At 31.6% G+C, this 14,810-nt stretch overlaps 1 protein-coding gene across 4 annotated transcripts in view; it reads right to left on the bottom strand.

Moving 5' to 3' along the window:
• Nucleotides 1-14,810, bottom strand: part of JMJD1C (jumonji domain containing 1C) — a 258,095-nt gene that overhangs the window by 68,601 nt on the left and 174,684 nt on the right. For all 4 annotated transcript variants that reach the window (XM_072971435.1, XM_072971434.1, XM_072971433.1 and 1 more), the window contains exon 3: nt 1,811-1,924. Coding sequence is in view for 2 of the 4 variants with exons in the window: in XM_072971434.1 (XP_072827535.1) it covers nt 1,811-1,924 (114 nt within the window). In the remaining 2 variants the exon portion in view is untranslated. The remainder of the gene's footprint in view (nt 1-1,810; nt 1,925-14,810) is intronic.

Here is a 14,810-nt window from a genome sequence, read left to right as displayed (position 1 = left end):
AAATTCATAAGAAATTCTAAAATTAAGATATGCTGGATCCTAAATGAAGTGCTCATAGCGCATATCCTTCTGATTTCTTAGAAGTGAGGATTCACATTATTTGTGAAACACAAATGGTTAAAATGTCAAATGAATCATGTCACCTCTGGAAGATACAGTATCCTTCTAGGCCAGAGATCAACTTACCTATACTAGAAGGGGAAATATAAACAGGTAACAAAGATAATCACAGGGTTCACCAAATCAAATTAGACTTTAGCTCTTGTGCCTTTATTTTTTACAAAATAATAGAATTGGCAGAATCTACAAGTTTATAAATGTGTAAAAAAAAACTATAAAATGTCAGCACAATCTTTCAATCATTATAATTTTAATAAACATGTTGTAGAGTTTTAGGCCACCTGGCGAGAGTCTATTTTTAAAAGTAATTTCTACATAATGATTTCAGTTCTCTAAATCAAATCCAAGCTGTAACTTCCACAGTGCTAATCAGCAACCACAGAATTAAAATACTGAATTGGAAGGTTTCTTTAATTTTACCTAGACTCACCTAGTCTAATTTCCACTAAAAGACTGTTAGAAATGAAACAAATTATAAGGCCTACAGTAAACTAAATGGCATTCACAATTAAAGACAAAACCAAATCAAACCCATGGGAAAAGCTCTAATATCTCCAATATTAAACTGGAACTTGCTATGAATTTTTAGCTGTAAACATTGTAATCAAAGAGTAAAACCTAGCAAGACAAAAATGAAGCCATTTAAGGACCTATAAAAAATAATGTGAAAAAACAAAAGCCTATTTACGTAGACTTCAAAACAGAAAATAACATTAAACCGAGGGAACTATCATCTCATTTTGGAGATCTAATAGAAGAGGCAGACAACTAACTCCCTAAGTATAACTTCAAACAACAAACAAGTGCTTATTAACTCAAGCTTTTGTTCTATCCATGGAAACGATGCCTCTACATCTTACTTTTGAAAAACAGTAACTATTATGAAATGCAATGGGAATAGTGACTTTCAGCTCTATTAAAAAAAAAGTCAAACTAGTTCACTTGTCCTTTCTTTGTGTGCTTACTGTATTATCTTAATTATTTAAGTAAAATGAAACCTACAAAATATATTGATTTAGTTCAATCTAGAATTCAAATAAACAAAGAAAACAAACTTCTGTTGCCTTTTCAGCACTATCTTAAAAAAAATTAACTTATGGAGCTTAGAGATTTTAAAAAACATTCAACTTAATATATATATATTTTTAGTTTACTATTTTTTATATGAGTTTCTTCACATGATTTAAATTTAAAAGCCTACTAGAAAATGTTTTTTCCAATTTAAGTGTATTTGTAATTAAATGCAACTGGGAACTAAAATTTAGAAACTGAAAAATTCAATTAATGACAATCTAAAAGAAAATTTCCAATTAAAAAGAAAATAAACTACTATTATGCTAAGCTGATATGTATGTATACAGTAAACACTAATCTCATTTAATTACATTACTTGACCCAATTCTTAACCTTCAGAGCTGGAGACAAAGATAATTTATACTAATGGAAGGGAGTTTTATTTTGCTCACTTGTGCATTCCCAACAACAGGACACTGCCTGGATCATGTAAGTTCACAGTATTTATTTGTTAACTGGATAAATGAATCATTTATCCAGTAACCAAAATTTATCAAATGCACTGGGTTCCTTATACATCTTCATGTTAGCTAGACTTGAATATTCAAAAGAATATCTGAATATCAGTGAAGTTCAATGAATAATTACTTTTTAAAAGCAATCTAAAAAGTCTTACCTGGTACAGCTGAAAGGCACTATCTTCAGTTAAAAAATCCAATTGTTTATCTACAAGGAATTCTACTGCAGTGATTGAACTGGGCACACTTTTTTCAACCAAAGGTTTGAAAGTCTGGTAAAAGAAAAATGAAAAATTTTAATGGTTATTTTCTGGCTTTTATCCTCAAAATGTGAAGAAGGATATGTAAATATAATGTATTAAAGTCATTATCATGAAAGTTTTAGGATACCAATCAATATTAGTTCTCATATTGTGATCTAAGGTGATGCTTTTATTAATACAATAGAATATTTTCTATTTATTTAAAAGGAATGAAGTAGATTTTAAGGAATAATATGAAAAAATTCCAGTTATATTATTTTTAAAGTTCCAGTTATTTATTTTTAAAAAGGGATATAATCAAATATATATACATACAAAAATTTCTGCTAATAAAAGAGAAACTGTTTCTGAAAAAATAACCTAGGTAGGAGAGCATATTCCTCCAACTGTTTAAAAAATTATAAATGCAATTCTTTTATTTTTTTTACTTTATTATTCTTTATAAAAGAGTAGTTATGATTTACACGTAATTTTTTCCATAGCTTATTCACATCAAGAAGGATTTTAAATGCATCTGGTCTTTTAACTCCACCCCATGTACTGCTCACCCCCACCCCCTACCCTGCCCCTGCCCCAGGCACAAATAAAAATCCAGCTGCTTCAGTAAGAGCAGCATGGGGGAAGGGTGCAGGAAAAGAAGAGGGACGTAAGAAGTATTACACAAAACCCACATTTTGGTAAAGATCTTTCTCCAGATTTCCATTATTAAAAAGCAAAAAAAGAAGGGAGGGGTAAACATAGGGAGTGGGGTTGGGGGAAAGTCAAATCCATGGTCATTTGATTATTTTAAAGAAGACTCATCTTTTACATAAAGGAATTTACCCATATCTTGGGGTGGGAGTGAGGGAGGCAGGAGAGGAAGAGGAAGGAAGGAAATAAAGGTACTATGTATGCACTTTTTAAAAAGACTATCACAGTTTTGAAGTAGAAGCAGCTTGAATAAAAACCAAGTATGTTATATTCCTGATACTGTTTTAAAACTTAAAAATGAAAATTCCACTATCCTAAAAACATACAGTGGCTTTACAAATAAAGAATCTAAGTTTGGAAAATGAAATAAACAAGCAACTCAGTTTCTAAATCACCTATACCACATGGGAAGATCTACTTGCTACAGGCAACTTATGTGACCATTTGGATGCAAACCAAAGCTTTTGGCACAGACAGTAAAAATCCCCAGGAGATCCAAAGCCATTATATTTCCCCCTTCTCTTATTTATGTCTTAAAGAAATCTAACATCTTACTAATCACAATTAATAAACACTCTGGGGAAAAACTTTTCAAGATCTTTAGCACAGAGAGGCTCTTAAAGAGTTAATTTCTGTATTTAAGAAGTCGTCTTTAAAGCTTTCAATTCGATTCACTGAGGACTTTGTAAGTGCTGTGAAAAACCTAAAACATGAGAATAAGTAAGCATTTTAAACATGCCTTTTTTCCACACTACCCACAGCGTGAACTTATAAATCTTATCTTCTTTCGTAAATTAACATGAAAAAATTCTCATACACTTCCACTTATTTTCAATATTTATGATTAGAAAACCTAATCACAGTAAGATCCTACCTCCCATGTGCTAGGGCTAATCTTTAAAGTACTATGTATTTTATCAAAAGTATTTTTATTTGGCTGAGATATTATATTAAAAAAAAAAGACATTTCTCCATTATTTAGATATCTCCTGCTACTGTTGCCATCTAACATTTCCATTTACCAAGACTAAATTGCTAAAATTATCATTTCATAAAATCCTATTCACTTTACCTAACAATTGAATAAAGCCTGTATGAAATCCAAGAGCATTTATTTCATTTAGACTTTAAAATGTCTACTAGTATATGTGTTATGTGAAATATGTAACATTTGTCATATTGTATCTTTATTTAGTTTTTAATAAACTAGAAAACACTGGCACCTTCTCAAGAGAAATTTTAATCATGGAGTTTTATCAAATGCTCTATTTCTTTTTAAACAGTACCAAGTCAGGTCAACTAGTGAAGGTTAACAAAAAGGTCCACAAAAGGCATTATCTAAGTGGCTAGATACAATTCAATTAAGCAGGATTTGAAAAAGAAGTAACTTCTCTAGTCTGAGTGACTCTTTCTTACGCAAATAATACAGGTGGTTTGCATTTCCTATGAGACCTAGTCATTTTATAATATGAAAAACATTCTTCTGAAGAGAACCTCTCAGAACTCTGCTTTTTAAGGTAGGTCAGAGTTCTAAGGGTAAATTTCAACAGGCCAACTTATACTTTAAATTACTAAGTTAAGGAGGGAAAAAGGGTTTAGTTTCTAGGCTAAAATACAAACAAATTTCTCATTTTAAGACCAAAAAGCCACCGGTAGAACTCAGTTACCAGAAATGTGAAAAGACTAGTTTAAATGGCCTATTTCTGATAGATAAATGTACAAATGGAGGTCAAAAGTGTACCATACTTCTTAAATAGCGAACAGAGCCACGACTTGCAAATTTGAAAATTTGCGATTATATTTAAAGTACAAATATGTTCCCACAAAGTGCTGATACTTTTATAGCACTTGTTATAGAAATGTTTCAATATGTATTTAACAAGCAACCCTAAAATTGTGCAACTGTTCCTACTTTATGGAAAAATTAAACACAAACAACATATAAAACTAACAGTTAAAATACATCCTGATTTTTAAAGTGGTAAATCAATGATGTAACTATTATTAATTTTCATATCCAAGTAAAACACATCCATTTCAAAGAAATACTATTAGGTTAAAATAAAAACAAAAATATTTAAATAAAGGTGAATGGCTCCTACAGCTTTTATGATGAATCTGTAGTAAATATTTCACAGGTCTAGGTGTACTGGAATGTAAAGAAACTAGAACTCATGCATAGCTAAGCAATTCAAGACTCTAAAGATATACCATGCTATGAGGAACTTCCACAGCCTAAGGGGAAGCAATGAGCTACCATCTGATCAAAGTCACAGTAGAATATGGCCCTAATCACAAAAGGACTATTATTCCAATGTTGAAAAAAGCCTTTGAAAATCCAAATTAAATTACTAATTAAAAACTGAACATTCATAAATGAAACAAAACATTTTTTCAATTTTATTAATGGACTGAGAGTTCTTTTAAGGTCCTTTGTCTGTGTTAACTGTATTTTAAAAATAGTATAAAGCCAAAATAAATACTTAGTTGAGAGCCTGCATTTCTAGTAGGGCCTACCACGCTATAGGAAGAATGCTTAGAACAACTGTATCCTGTTTGGGGCTCCATGCTGCACCACATTCCATTCACATGAGGAAGAGGCGAACAGATGAGCCCTCCTCGAAAAAACATTTTTAAAATAAATCAGCTACAGTTCTCAAACACAACTCAGCTGCTCAAACCAACCATGTTAAAGCTCACCATTTAACATTTAACTGGAAATTCATGGAGTTTATGTCTGCAGTCTGAGTTTTTAATAATCTCCGGTTAACATTTAACAATTCCTTTTCCAAGTTAAAAAAAAATCAAGCTCATTAAAAAAATCTGATATAAATCTCACTGAAGGAAAACAGTAAAGCAGAAAACAATGTAGGATATATTTCAGAAGTCAAGGTTTAAGGTTTAGTTGAAAAAAAAAAAAAAAGACTGGAGTGACTTCAAAGAACAAAGTCCAAATTCCCACCCAAGCAGGTCTATTGAAAAACACTGTTAGAAAACAAGCTGGGGGTGGGGACAGGAATACACCACACACACACACACACACACACACACACACACACACACACCCTCAGAAAATAAATATTTCTACTTCCCTTAAAACACTATATTCTAAAATCCTAATCTAAAGCATTTCTGCTATAATACTTTAAATTAAAAATCTAGAGCTCTGTTGTTTAATCTTTACAGTGTTATGAAATTCCTACAAACACAGTAAATATTTCTAAACAAATGAAATAGTTAAAAATTCTTAAAATTAGACCACTAACACTAGATCTATAAAAGACAGTGACCTTATTTCCTAAGGCTGAGAAGCAAAACCAAATGTAAATTAAGACAAAAGAAAAAGGAAGCAGAGAAATACAAACCGTACTTTGTTCTTCAGAATTTTAAACTATCTTTAAATCTCAGATATCCACAAGACGGCTTTAAAGGTCAAGAAGTATAGCTGACATTTCCATTTTGTTCTTGAGCAGTGTTTTTTTAATCTAGCCTAAATACTTCTTAAGTCTTCAAAAATCACAGGCAAATGGCTCTCAAACCAAGCATTTCTGAGCTCACTTGCAGCGTCGTCATTGTATAGTAAGAAAAGCCAAGACCACAGAACGAAGCAGAGGCTGTAACCTAACAAGTCTCCGAAGAGCAAATGACGATTTTCTGTCTGCTCTGGCTCAGTCCTGGCAGCGATGAGGATTACAACTCGCTCTTTGTCATCAGCACTGTGGTGTTAACGACTAAGAAATCCTGCAGCTGAAGCACTACTGCATCCTCCGATCTGGGTCAGGATAATTTCTCCCGAGGTCGCTTACATAACCAGTAAGATACTCCAAATAGAGAGAACAGCCATCCATCAGCTAGAGAAAGCCTTTTCCCACTGTACTCCGCGTGGAAACACACTGCAGTAGCTTCCAACAGTGCAGACACCCAAATGAGAACGACTACTTGGCTTAGGGCACACTGAGAGAAGGGAAGAGGCGGTGCTCTGTAAACTGTAACTAATCCTCCGTCACAGGTGCTGATGGAGTCACTTCCAGCACGAGTCACATTACTGGTGATTACTCATTTGGCTGCGCCAAAGAGACTGGCTCATAATTTTAACAACAGACAAAGACAGACTAGTGGCGAGACTGAGAGCTCAAGTTTACTGTCTCCTTCATAAAGCAAATGCAAATACAAAGTTTTTGCTTTCCAGATTTACCAAGGTGAGAAAGTGCAGAAAACAAATAATATTTAAATCTCTCTCAAATTGGCAAGAATGAAGCATAACGTTAAACCATCAAAAATACTTTGTGTGTTTTCAAGTAAAGGATTTATTTTTAGTTTAACTGCTTTCTCCTTAAAGAAATATATTGATATTAAAAAAAAACAGGAAAATGAACAGCTTAAAACATTTTTGCAGTAACAATCTTAAGTGAAATCAAATGACATAACCAACAGTCTCATTGACACTTTACTCAAAGGAAAAACAAACTGGTAATATTTATTTAGGTAGATTAAAAAATATTCCTGAGACATTTTCACTCTTTTTAAAAATATTTAAACAGTTCACAATTATAAAAACCTATAATAGCCACACATGGACTACTGAGCACTGAAATGTGATTAGTCTGAATTGAGATGTGTGCTGTATGTATAGTATACACACTGAATATGGAAAAAGAATGTCAGATACCTGCCAGTGCAAGAAAACAGTCATCTATTTTGAAATTATGTTTGTGAATGGTCTTTTATTATAAATTCGTCCCAATGTAGATATCTCAATTTCAATAAATCTTAAAATTAACACTGATTTTTTTTATAGCACATACACAATCATCGAATTATTAAGAGAAAACCTTTCAGCCACCAGCCAATGCCCTGTTCCTTCGTATCTACTCCAGGTGTATCAGTTTCATTTCATAGAAAACATCAGGTTAACCACTGAAAAGAAGACATTTTAAATTTAGTCTATTATGGACTTTCACTTACAAAAATCTCAATCAATCCTTTTTTAAGGATAAATGAGAAGGGTAGTGATTATACCAAGAATGTTGGTAAAACATAGCTTTAGAACACTGATGGTACTAAAATATAACTTTAAAACAAACTATTTTTAAATGAGTCAAGTGACTATTAAAACACAGCATCCCAATAATTCATTCATAATTACTTAAGACATGAACATAAAACATATATGAAATTAAAAGAATTCAATATAGTATAAGTTAACAAACAAACAAAAAAATACCCAGGATAAATATGGCAGCCTTATTCTGAGCCTCAAACAACAAAGAAACATCAAATTCTTAATTCAGGTTATTACACTATAAACCATCAAATTTTAAATACATATCATATTGTATTTCTACAGTTTATTTGTACCTTAGAGAATGAATTGAATATTTCATAAGATTCATCTTAAAAATCTCACATAAATTCAGGTTTGACTATAAATATTATTAACTTAAAAACAGCTTTGTTCCTCAAGTACTGTCAGTCCCCTACAGAATCAAACAGCATAAAGTTACATTTATCTAACAATGTAACTACCATAACATTAATATTGTTAGTGATAGAGTGCAATAATTTTTGTAAAACCAAAATAACTAACATCAGTACTGAAAAACCACTCTTTTATTGCATACTACATTAGGGTTGAATTAAAGTTAGATGCCTCTCCATCACTATAAAGAAATACTATATAGTCAATTCTTAATGCAAATGAAGGGTTTACAGAGGTACAATTAGTTAAAAACCAAAAATATCTTTTTAATACTTAAATTGGGCTTGAGAAATATTTTTATAAATATATGAATGGGAGTCTGGTCTGAAATGCTGGTAAATTTCTAACACAAACAAAAACAGTGAAGTAACAATATAGAAAACCCACATGGTTGCAAGCATAAGTTGCTCAGTTTTCTACATCAAGTCTCCTTAATTCTCTCCTGATCTTACAACTCAATGAGGGATGGTACTACTTACTACCTTTCAGACCACAAAAAGCACCAATTTGAGGAGAGCAGCATTTTAGTCCTTTAAATTGGTTGCTCTTATGGCTGATACCTTCCTTAATGAAATAAGGAAGTTGAAGAGTTACTGCTAATTTTTTTTCTTTTTTTTTCTTTTTGGTTGAGGTCGGGGGTGGGGTAAAAAGTCTTTTCTTGGTAGCTAAACCAGGCTAGAGGAAGAGGAAACTACTTCAGTTACTGCCCAGAAATACACATCTCTGACTTCCTTCCTTTTCAGCTGGTTTCTAGGTTACAAGCTGAATAAATCAACAGAGGTGAGAAAGTAAACAGAGGTTAAAAAGAAAGCACCATACTGACTGTATGGTGGCTATCTGAAGAAAAATTGTTCCTCCCAATAATTGTAGAACCTTCATACATGCAATTAAGAGTTAAAATAAAGCAGCATTTTGATTCCATTTATCCTGGGCCATGAAAGAAATAAATTCCTCATCTTTATAAATATGTAAGCTTAAATAAACAAGTGGATTTCTCCAAGTATACAGACTTTATAAAAAAACATAAAAACCTCTAAGTTCAGTGGTTAAGTATTTTAAGTGTCTTTTTAGACTTAAGGATAGGAAAGGAAGAGGAACAACAGTAGTTAAAAAGAGGATTTGAATTTGACATGGCCTTTAATAAAGGCTGACTAGATTCAGGAAAATATTTTTTAATATGCTCTATTGACCTATAAATCTATGAAAATACACAAACATGTAACTCCTGCATCATGGTAACGCCCAAATGATTAACATCTTTACATTAATGATTTCATGTAGATCTCCCAGGCACTGTGAAGATTTAGCAATTTCATATCTTCAATAGATCATGAAGTTCCATAAGATTTTCCAGATGATATGAACCTAATCTTGATTTTTAAACTCCCTTCCCTCTCCTAAGCATGCAGGAGATTCATTCAACCAGTATGTATGGGATGTCTTGAATTACTGCACTTTTCCCTCCTTTCTTCACTATATCCTTGATAACTGCCCTAGTCATAAGGGGAAAGGAGTGCAAAAACAGAATGTGTGTCCATTTTTTAACTTTGCAGATGTCATGTCAGTTTTTATGACATATAGTTGGCTTAAGAAAAATCACTGCTGAGAACATAAAAACACTACGCCAAAAGTCTCTTTTTCAGTAAGCATATGGCTGCATTCAGTGCCCTTTAATTTTTTCCTTCTAGCCTGAGTACTAATAAAGCACATACTGTAATCTAGAATAGTTTTATCAGTTTACTGTATTTATGACTTCACTTTTAGATTCTCTCTTAACAGTCCTTCCTCCTCCCAATATTATGAGGTTTCACTTATAGTAGTTATCCCTCAATATCTGCAGGGGATTGGTTCCAGGGCCCAGGAACATAACAAACAAAATCTGTGAAGGCTCAAGTCCCTTATAAAATAGCATAGTTGTTTGCATATAACCTTTCCATATCCTCTCATATACTTTAAATCATCTCTAGATTACTTAATAATTCCTAATACAATTCAAATACTATGGAAATAATTGGTAGGTACAAGGCAAATTCAAGTTTTGCTTTGGGGAATTTTCTGGAATGTTTTTTCTGAAAATTTTCATCCATGGTTGATTGAATCCTTAGATGCCGAAGCCACAAATAGGGAGAGCTGACTGTACTTTTCTTTCTCTATAACTTCACAGGTCTTTCTATGTAACTTCAACGTGCCATTGAGACAACCAATTTTTCTTTCCATAAACAAATAAATTATTCCGAACTATATTTTTAGACCTATATTTTCATCTTATTCTAACCTGTATTTTATACTGTTACTAGGACATAGTTATATTTATATCTTGAAACCACATAAAGCCAAATATGACAGGAATTAAATGCTTAACTTTCTTTGGTAAGTTATTAAGATTTCTTTCAAAACCACTAGAAACATCACTACAACAGCAGAAGTAATTACCTTAAAATTCATTAATATAGTGACCATGCTTCATGATTTACTTTGGTTCGCTTGCTCATATATATAATATTCTGAATATTTGATTTTTTTCCTTTAAACCTCTGTGAATAATATATAATTTTTCTATATATTATTCTGTAACTTTGAAATGATTGATAAAAAATATCAGTAAGATTTTGGACCTAGACAAATCAAATTTATAGAAAAGCAAATATAATTAGAAGAGTTCTAGAAAGAGAAAAGAGAAAAAATCAAGGATAGGGAACTAGCCCTAAGAGATTCAACATAATTGAATTAATACAACAGTGTGAAACTGGAGTATAAATAAATAGTAATCAATAGATAGTTTAAAAAGTCCCCAAACAGCATAAGTATGGGAGTTTAGTGTAAAATAAACGTGGACTGCCAAATCAGATGGACGAGAATTAGAAAATTTAATGAAAGAAAAGGCTGTTAGAGATAGTAATGGAATTTTACAGATTAACAATCACATTTTTACAGATGAAGAAATGGACAGAGAAATTAACTTTTCTTGTCAAAATACTGTTTTGCAGGAGCCTTGGGACTAGAAACTGGACTTTCTAATTCATAGATGAATAAATGATTTCTATAATGTTAAGATGATATGAAAGCAACATTGTTTTCATGCTTGTTGACATGAGGTGACAGATAGCAAAGTGTTTTGCTATTGGCTGAATAAAACTTTAAACTATGAACTGAAAATGGAGGAAAATGAAACTCGTCTAGAAGAAACTGCAGAATCATATACTACCAAGGAAAAGAGGTAGAACATAACAAACATATTTTAATATGCTTCATTGACACTTATGTCACCTATCAGAAAGAAGAAACAAGCAGGATTAGGAAAACAATTCAACATAAAGGAATTTTTAAAGCTACATTCTGAAAAACACCACTTGAGAAGATGATAAAACACCAATAGTTAAAAGAAAAGGAAAATTTAGTTTCTATTTTGTTACTGTTTCTTCTGTCAAGAAAAATATTTTTAATGTGGAAAGTGTCAACTAAAGATTAAAAATAAACTAAACCATGAAGGATAGGTAGATGATCTTTTTTGTTTTGTTTCAAGAAACAATTAGTTTTCCTTATTAATAACATAATTAATTAGAGATAATTTGGAAAACAAAAAGAAGTGGGTGAAAAGGATCCCACAGTTCTAACCATGAACTCAGCTTCTTAACCATGAAACTGTATTTTTGGCTTTTTTTTTCCCCCACAAGTATGTGTATCTGTTACCAAGTTTTAAGGTACATACAATTTGTAAGTTGCTCATTTTACTCAGTACTCTTTTCATGTTATAACACTGTCATAATTTCAAATAGCTACCTAATACATACTTAATCAAGCACATGAGTATTAAGTTTTACTATGTATTTTCTCAGTGTTGCATATTTAGGCCTTCTTCACTTTTCTACTACTACAAAAATAAAAGGAAAATTTTCGTTTTTTTATTAAACAACCAAAATTCCAAGTTTAGATAGGTTCAAATAAATTACATGTTAGAATATTAAATTGACAGATATAAACTCAGAGCAATTACTGGCAATTTTTGAAAAAATCATGACATCATGATATTAGAAAGAAATATCTATTAATATTTATAAAGGAAGACAGAGGCAATTTTAGGAAGAAAACTACACGTTAGTAAACTTAAACTCCAGCAAAACTCCAAGATGGATAATTAGAATCATGAAGCAAACACACATATTGATTAGTAAGAGCTATCACTTCATCTTTGGTCTTACACACTATCACTTGAAGGCTATCGTTATTTGCAAATTAACAAATAATAGAATGACTGAAAAATACACCTTATAAAAAATACAATGAAGACCTAGACTTTATGTCCATCAACAGATAACTAGATAAAGAAGTTGTGGCATATTTATACAATGGAATGCTACTAAGTCATAAAAAAGAATAAAATAATGCCATTTGCAGGAACATGGACAGACCTAGAGATTATCATTTTAAATGACATAAGCCAGAAAAAGAAAGAAAAACACTATATGATATCATTCATATGTGGAATCTAAAAAATAGAAAAAAAGAGGACACTAATGAACTCATCTACGAAACAGAAACAGACCTGCAGACATAGTTAACAATCTTACAGTTACTAGGGGAAAGGGGGTGGGGAAGGGATAAATTTGGGAGTCTGAGATTTGCAAATGTTAGCGACTCTAAACTAAAAAAAAATCCAAACTTCTTCCGTATAGTACAAGGAACTATATTCAATATCTTGTAATAACCTTTAATGAAAAAATATGAAAATGAATATATGGATGTATACGCATGACTGCGACACTCTGCTGTACACCAGAAATGGACACACTGTAATTGATTGTACTTCAATTAAAAAAAATTTTTTTAAAGACCTAGATTTTAAAATGATCAAGAAAAGCTGAAACAATTAGCTCCCAAATTTAATAATGAAAAGGTTAAGTCCTATTTATAGGTTTAAAAAGTCAAGTACATAAATAGAATGTGAGGGAAATCTAGCTTCCAATTAATTTATGTGAAAGAATCCTGGAGGTTTTCAAGATATTAAGCCAATATAAGTTATGTAGTTTTAAAAAAGAGGGGACGGAAAGGTGGCAAATCAAATTCTGACACAAAGTACCCAGAACAAGGGAGGTAACAGTCCCTTTAGATTTTGCACTTGTTATACCATCCCTGAGTATCTTTTTCTGTTTGGGACATCACAACAGAAGAGGGACAATTACAAACTGAGATGTATCAAAGACACTTATAAATCATGGATTATTAGGATCATTTGAAGGAATGAAACATGTCTTGCCTAAAGAAGTGGAGAACAAAAAATAATTAATTATGTACAATTGTTTAAAGGGTTGTGTAATTTGAAAAGGAAAAAGCTTATAAGTAAAATTTCCAGAAAGGCCAATTCTAGCTCAGCACAAAGAATGTACAAATCAAAAAAAAATTAAACACTATCAAACCAAAGCAGACTCATTCATGGAGTAGTGAGCTTCTAATAACCAGAAGCAATCAAGAATCTAGATGAAAACTAAGTTGACAGATCTGTCACTGAAGGATCCCATTTCTAGCTCTGGCAAGGGGTTGTTTATAAAATATTAAAGATTCTTTCCAAGATTCAAATACTTTATGCCTTAAGCAACTTGATATTTAAGAGCAAAGCAAGATAAGCAAGATTAAGCCAAATTTTCATAAACACAGCTACTACTTTTGCATAAATGAAAGCAAAAAAGAGTACTGCTGAATCAGTGTTCACGTATCAATCACAAAAGATGGCAGCATCAAAAGTAAAAAGTAGTATCTCCCATTTCAGAGTGAATTAAGTTAACCAAAGCTTGTTCTGCTTGGCAGAAATAAAACCACATGGGAGACTTCCGTGGCACAGAATTTCTGTAATCCACAGATCTTTTAACTCTTATAATGATAAAGTAAATGTAATTTTGTGAGAATAAGAAATACTACAAAATTAAATCAACCTAACCATAAACACAAAGCATTCTAATACTTGGAAAAATACGTAAGAAATTCAAAGTTAAGCTAAATAAAGTATCTTAAAACATTTTTTCCAATTTTTCTTAATCATTTCATTGCTTGCACTCTTGAAAACTTGAATAAGGTATCTATTCAATTCTATTTCTTTAACTTTTTAATTTTCATTTCTGTCTGGCAAACATCTGTTTCTTGTGTAGCACAGGTCAACAAGGTTCTCCAATTATCTCCCCATTATCTCCTTGTTTGTCAAAAACTCAACAACATGGAAGCTGAATTTTTCAACTAACAAGGGGGATTCACAATTTCCATTAAGTATAATATAATAGCTATTTTGGTTATTTTAAAAATTAACATATTTTAGGTGATAATCACATAAACTAGGTAATACTCAGATTCAAAATATGGAAAGGCAATACCAAAGTTATCAAAGTTTCATTTTTTTTAATTACTGATAACTTATGCCAACATTTTGAGAACCCTGAAATATCAAAGTACTAACTACAATGCCAAGTACACTACAATGGAAGAGAGAACTCTACGCAAAGACTGTGGCACTTAAGTGTTTTCTTTGAATTACTAACAAATTATGATTCATTTAGAATGAATTTTCCTTCCTTTTTAATATATTATAGGAGAACTTGAAGTTATTCTGCAAAAAAGGACAGAGAAAACGAATACTCATAACCTAATTTCAGGTTAATAACCACTCATATAATTTTGTTACACTTCCTTTAAATAAAGTCTCTCCCCTCTAAAGCTCTGTCTTTTTTTTTTTTTTTGAAT

Source organism: Vicugna pacos, chromosome 11 (assembly GCF_048564905.1).
Source record: "Vicugna pacos chromosome 11, VicPac4, whole genome shotgun sequence".
Taxonomy (NCBI): Eukaryota; Metazoa; Chordata; class Mammalia; order Artiodactyla; family Camelidae; genus Vicugna; species Vicugna pacos.
The sequence above is the reverse complement of the archived record's forward strand: the minus strand, read 5'-3'. Positions and strand labels throughout refer to the sequence as shown.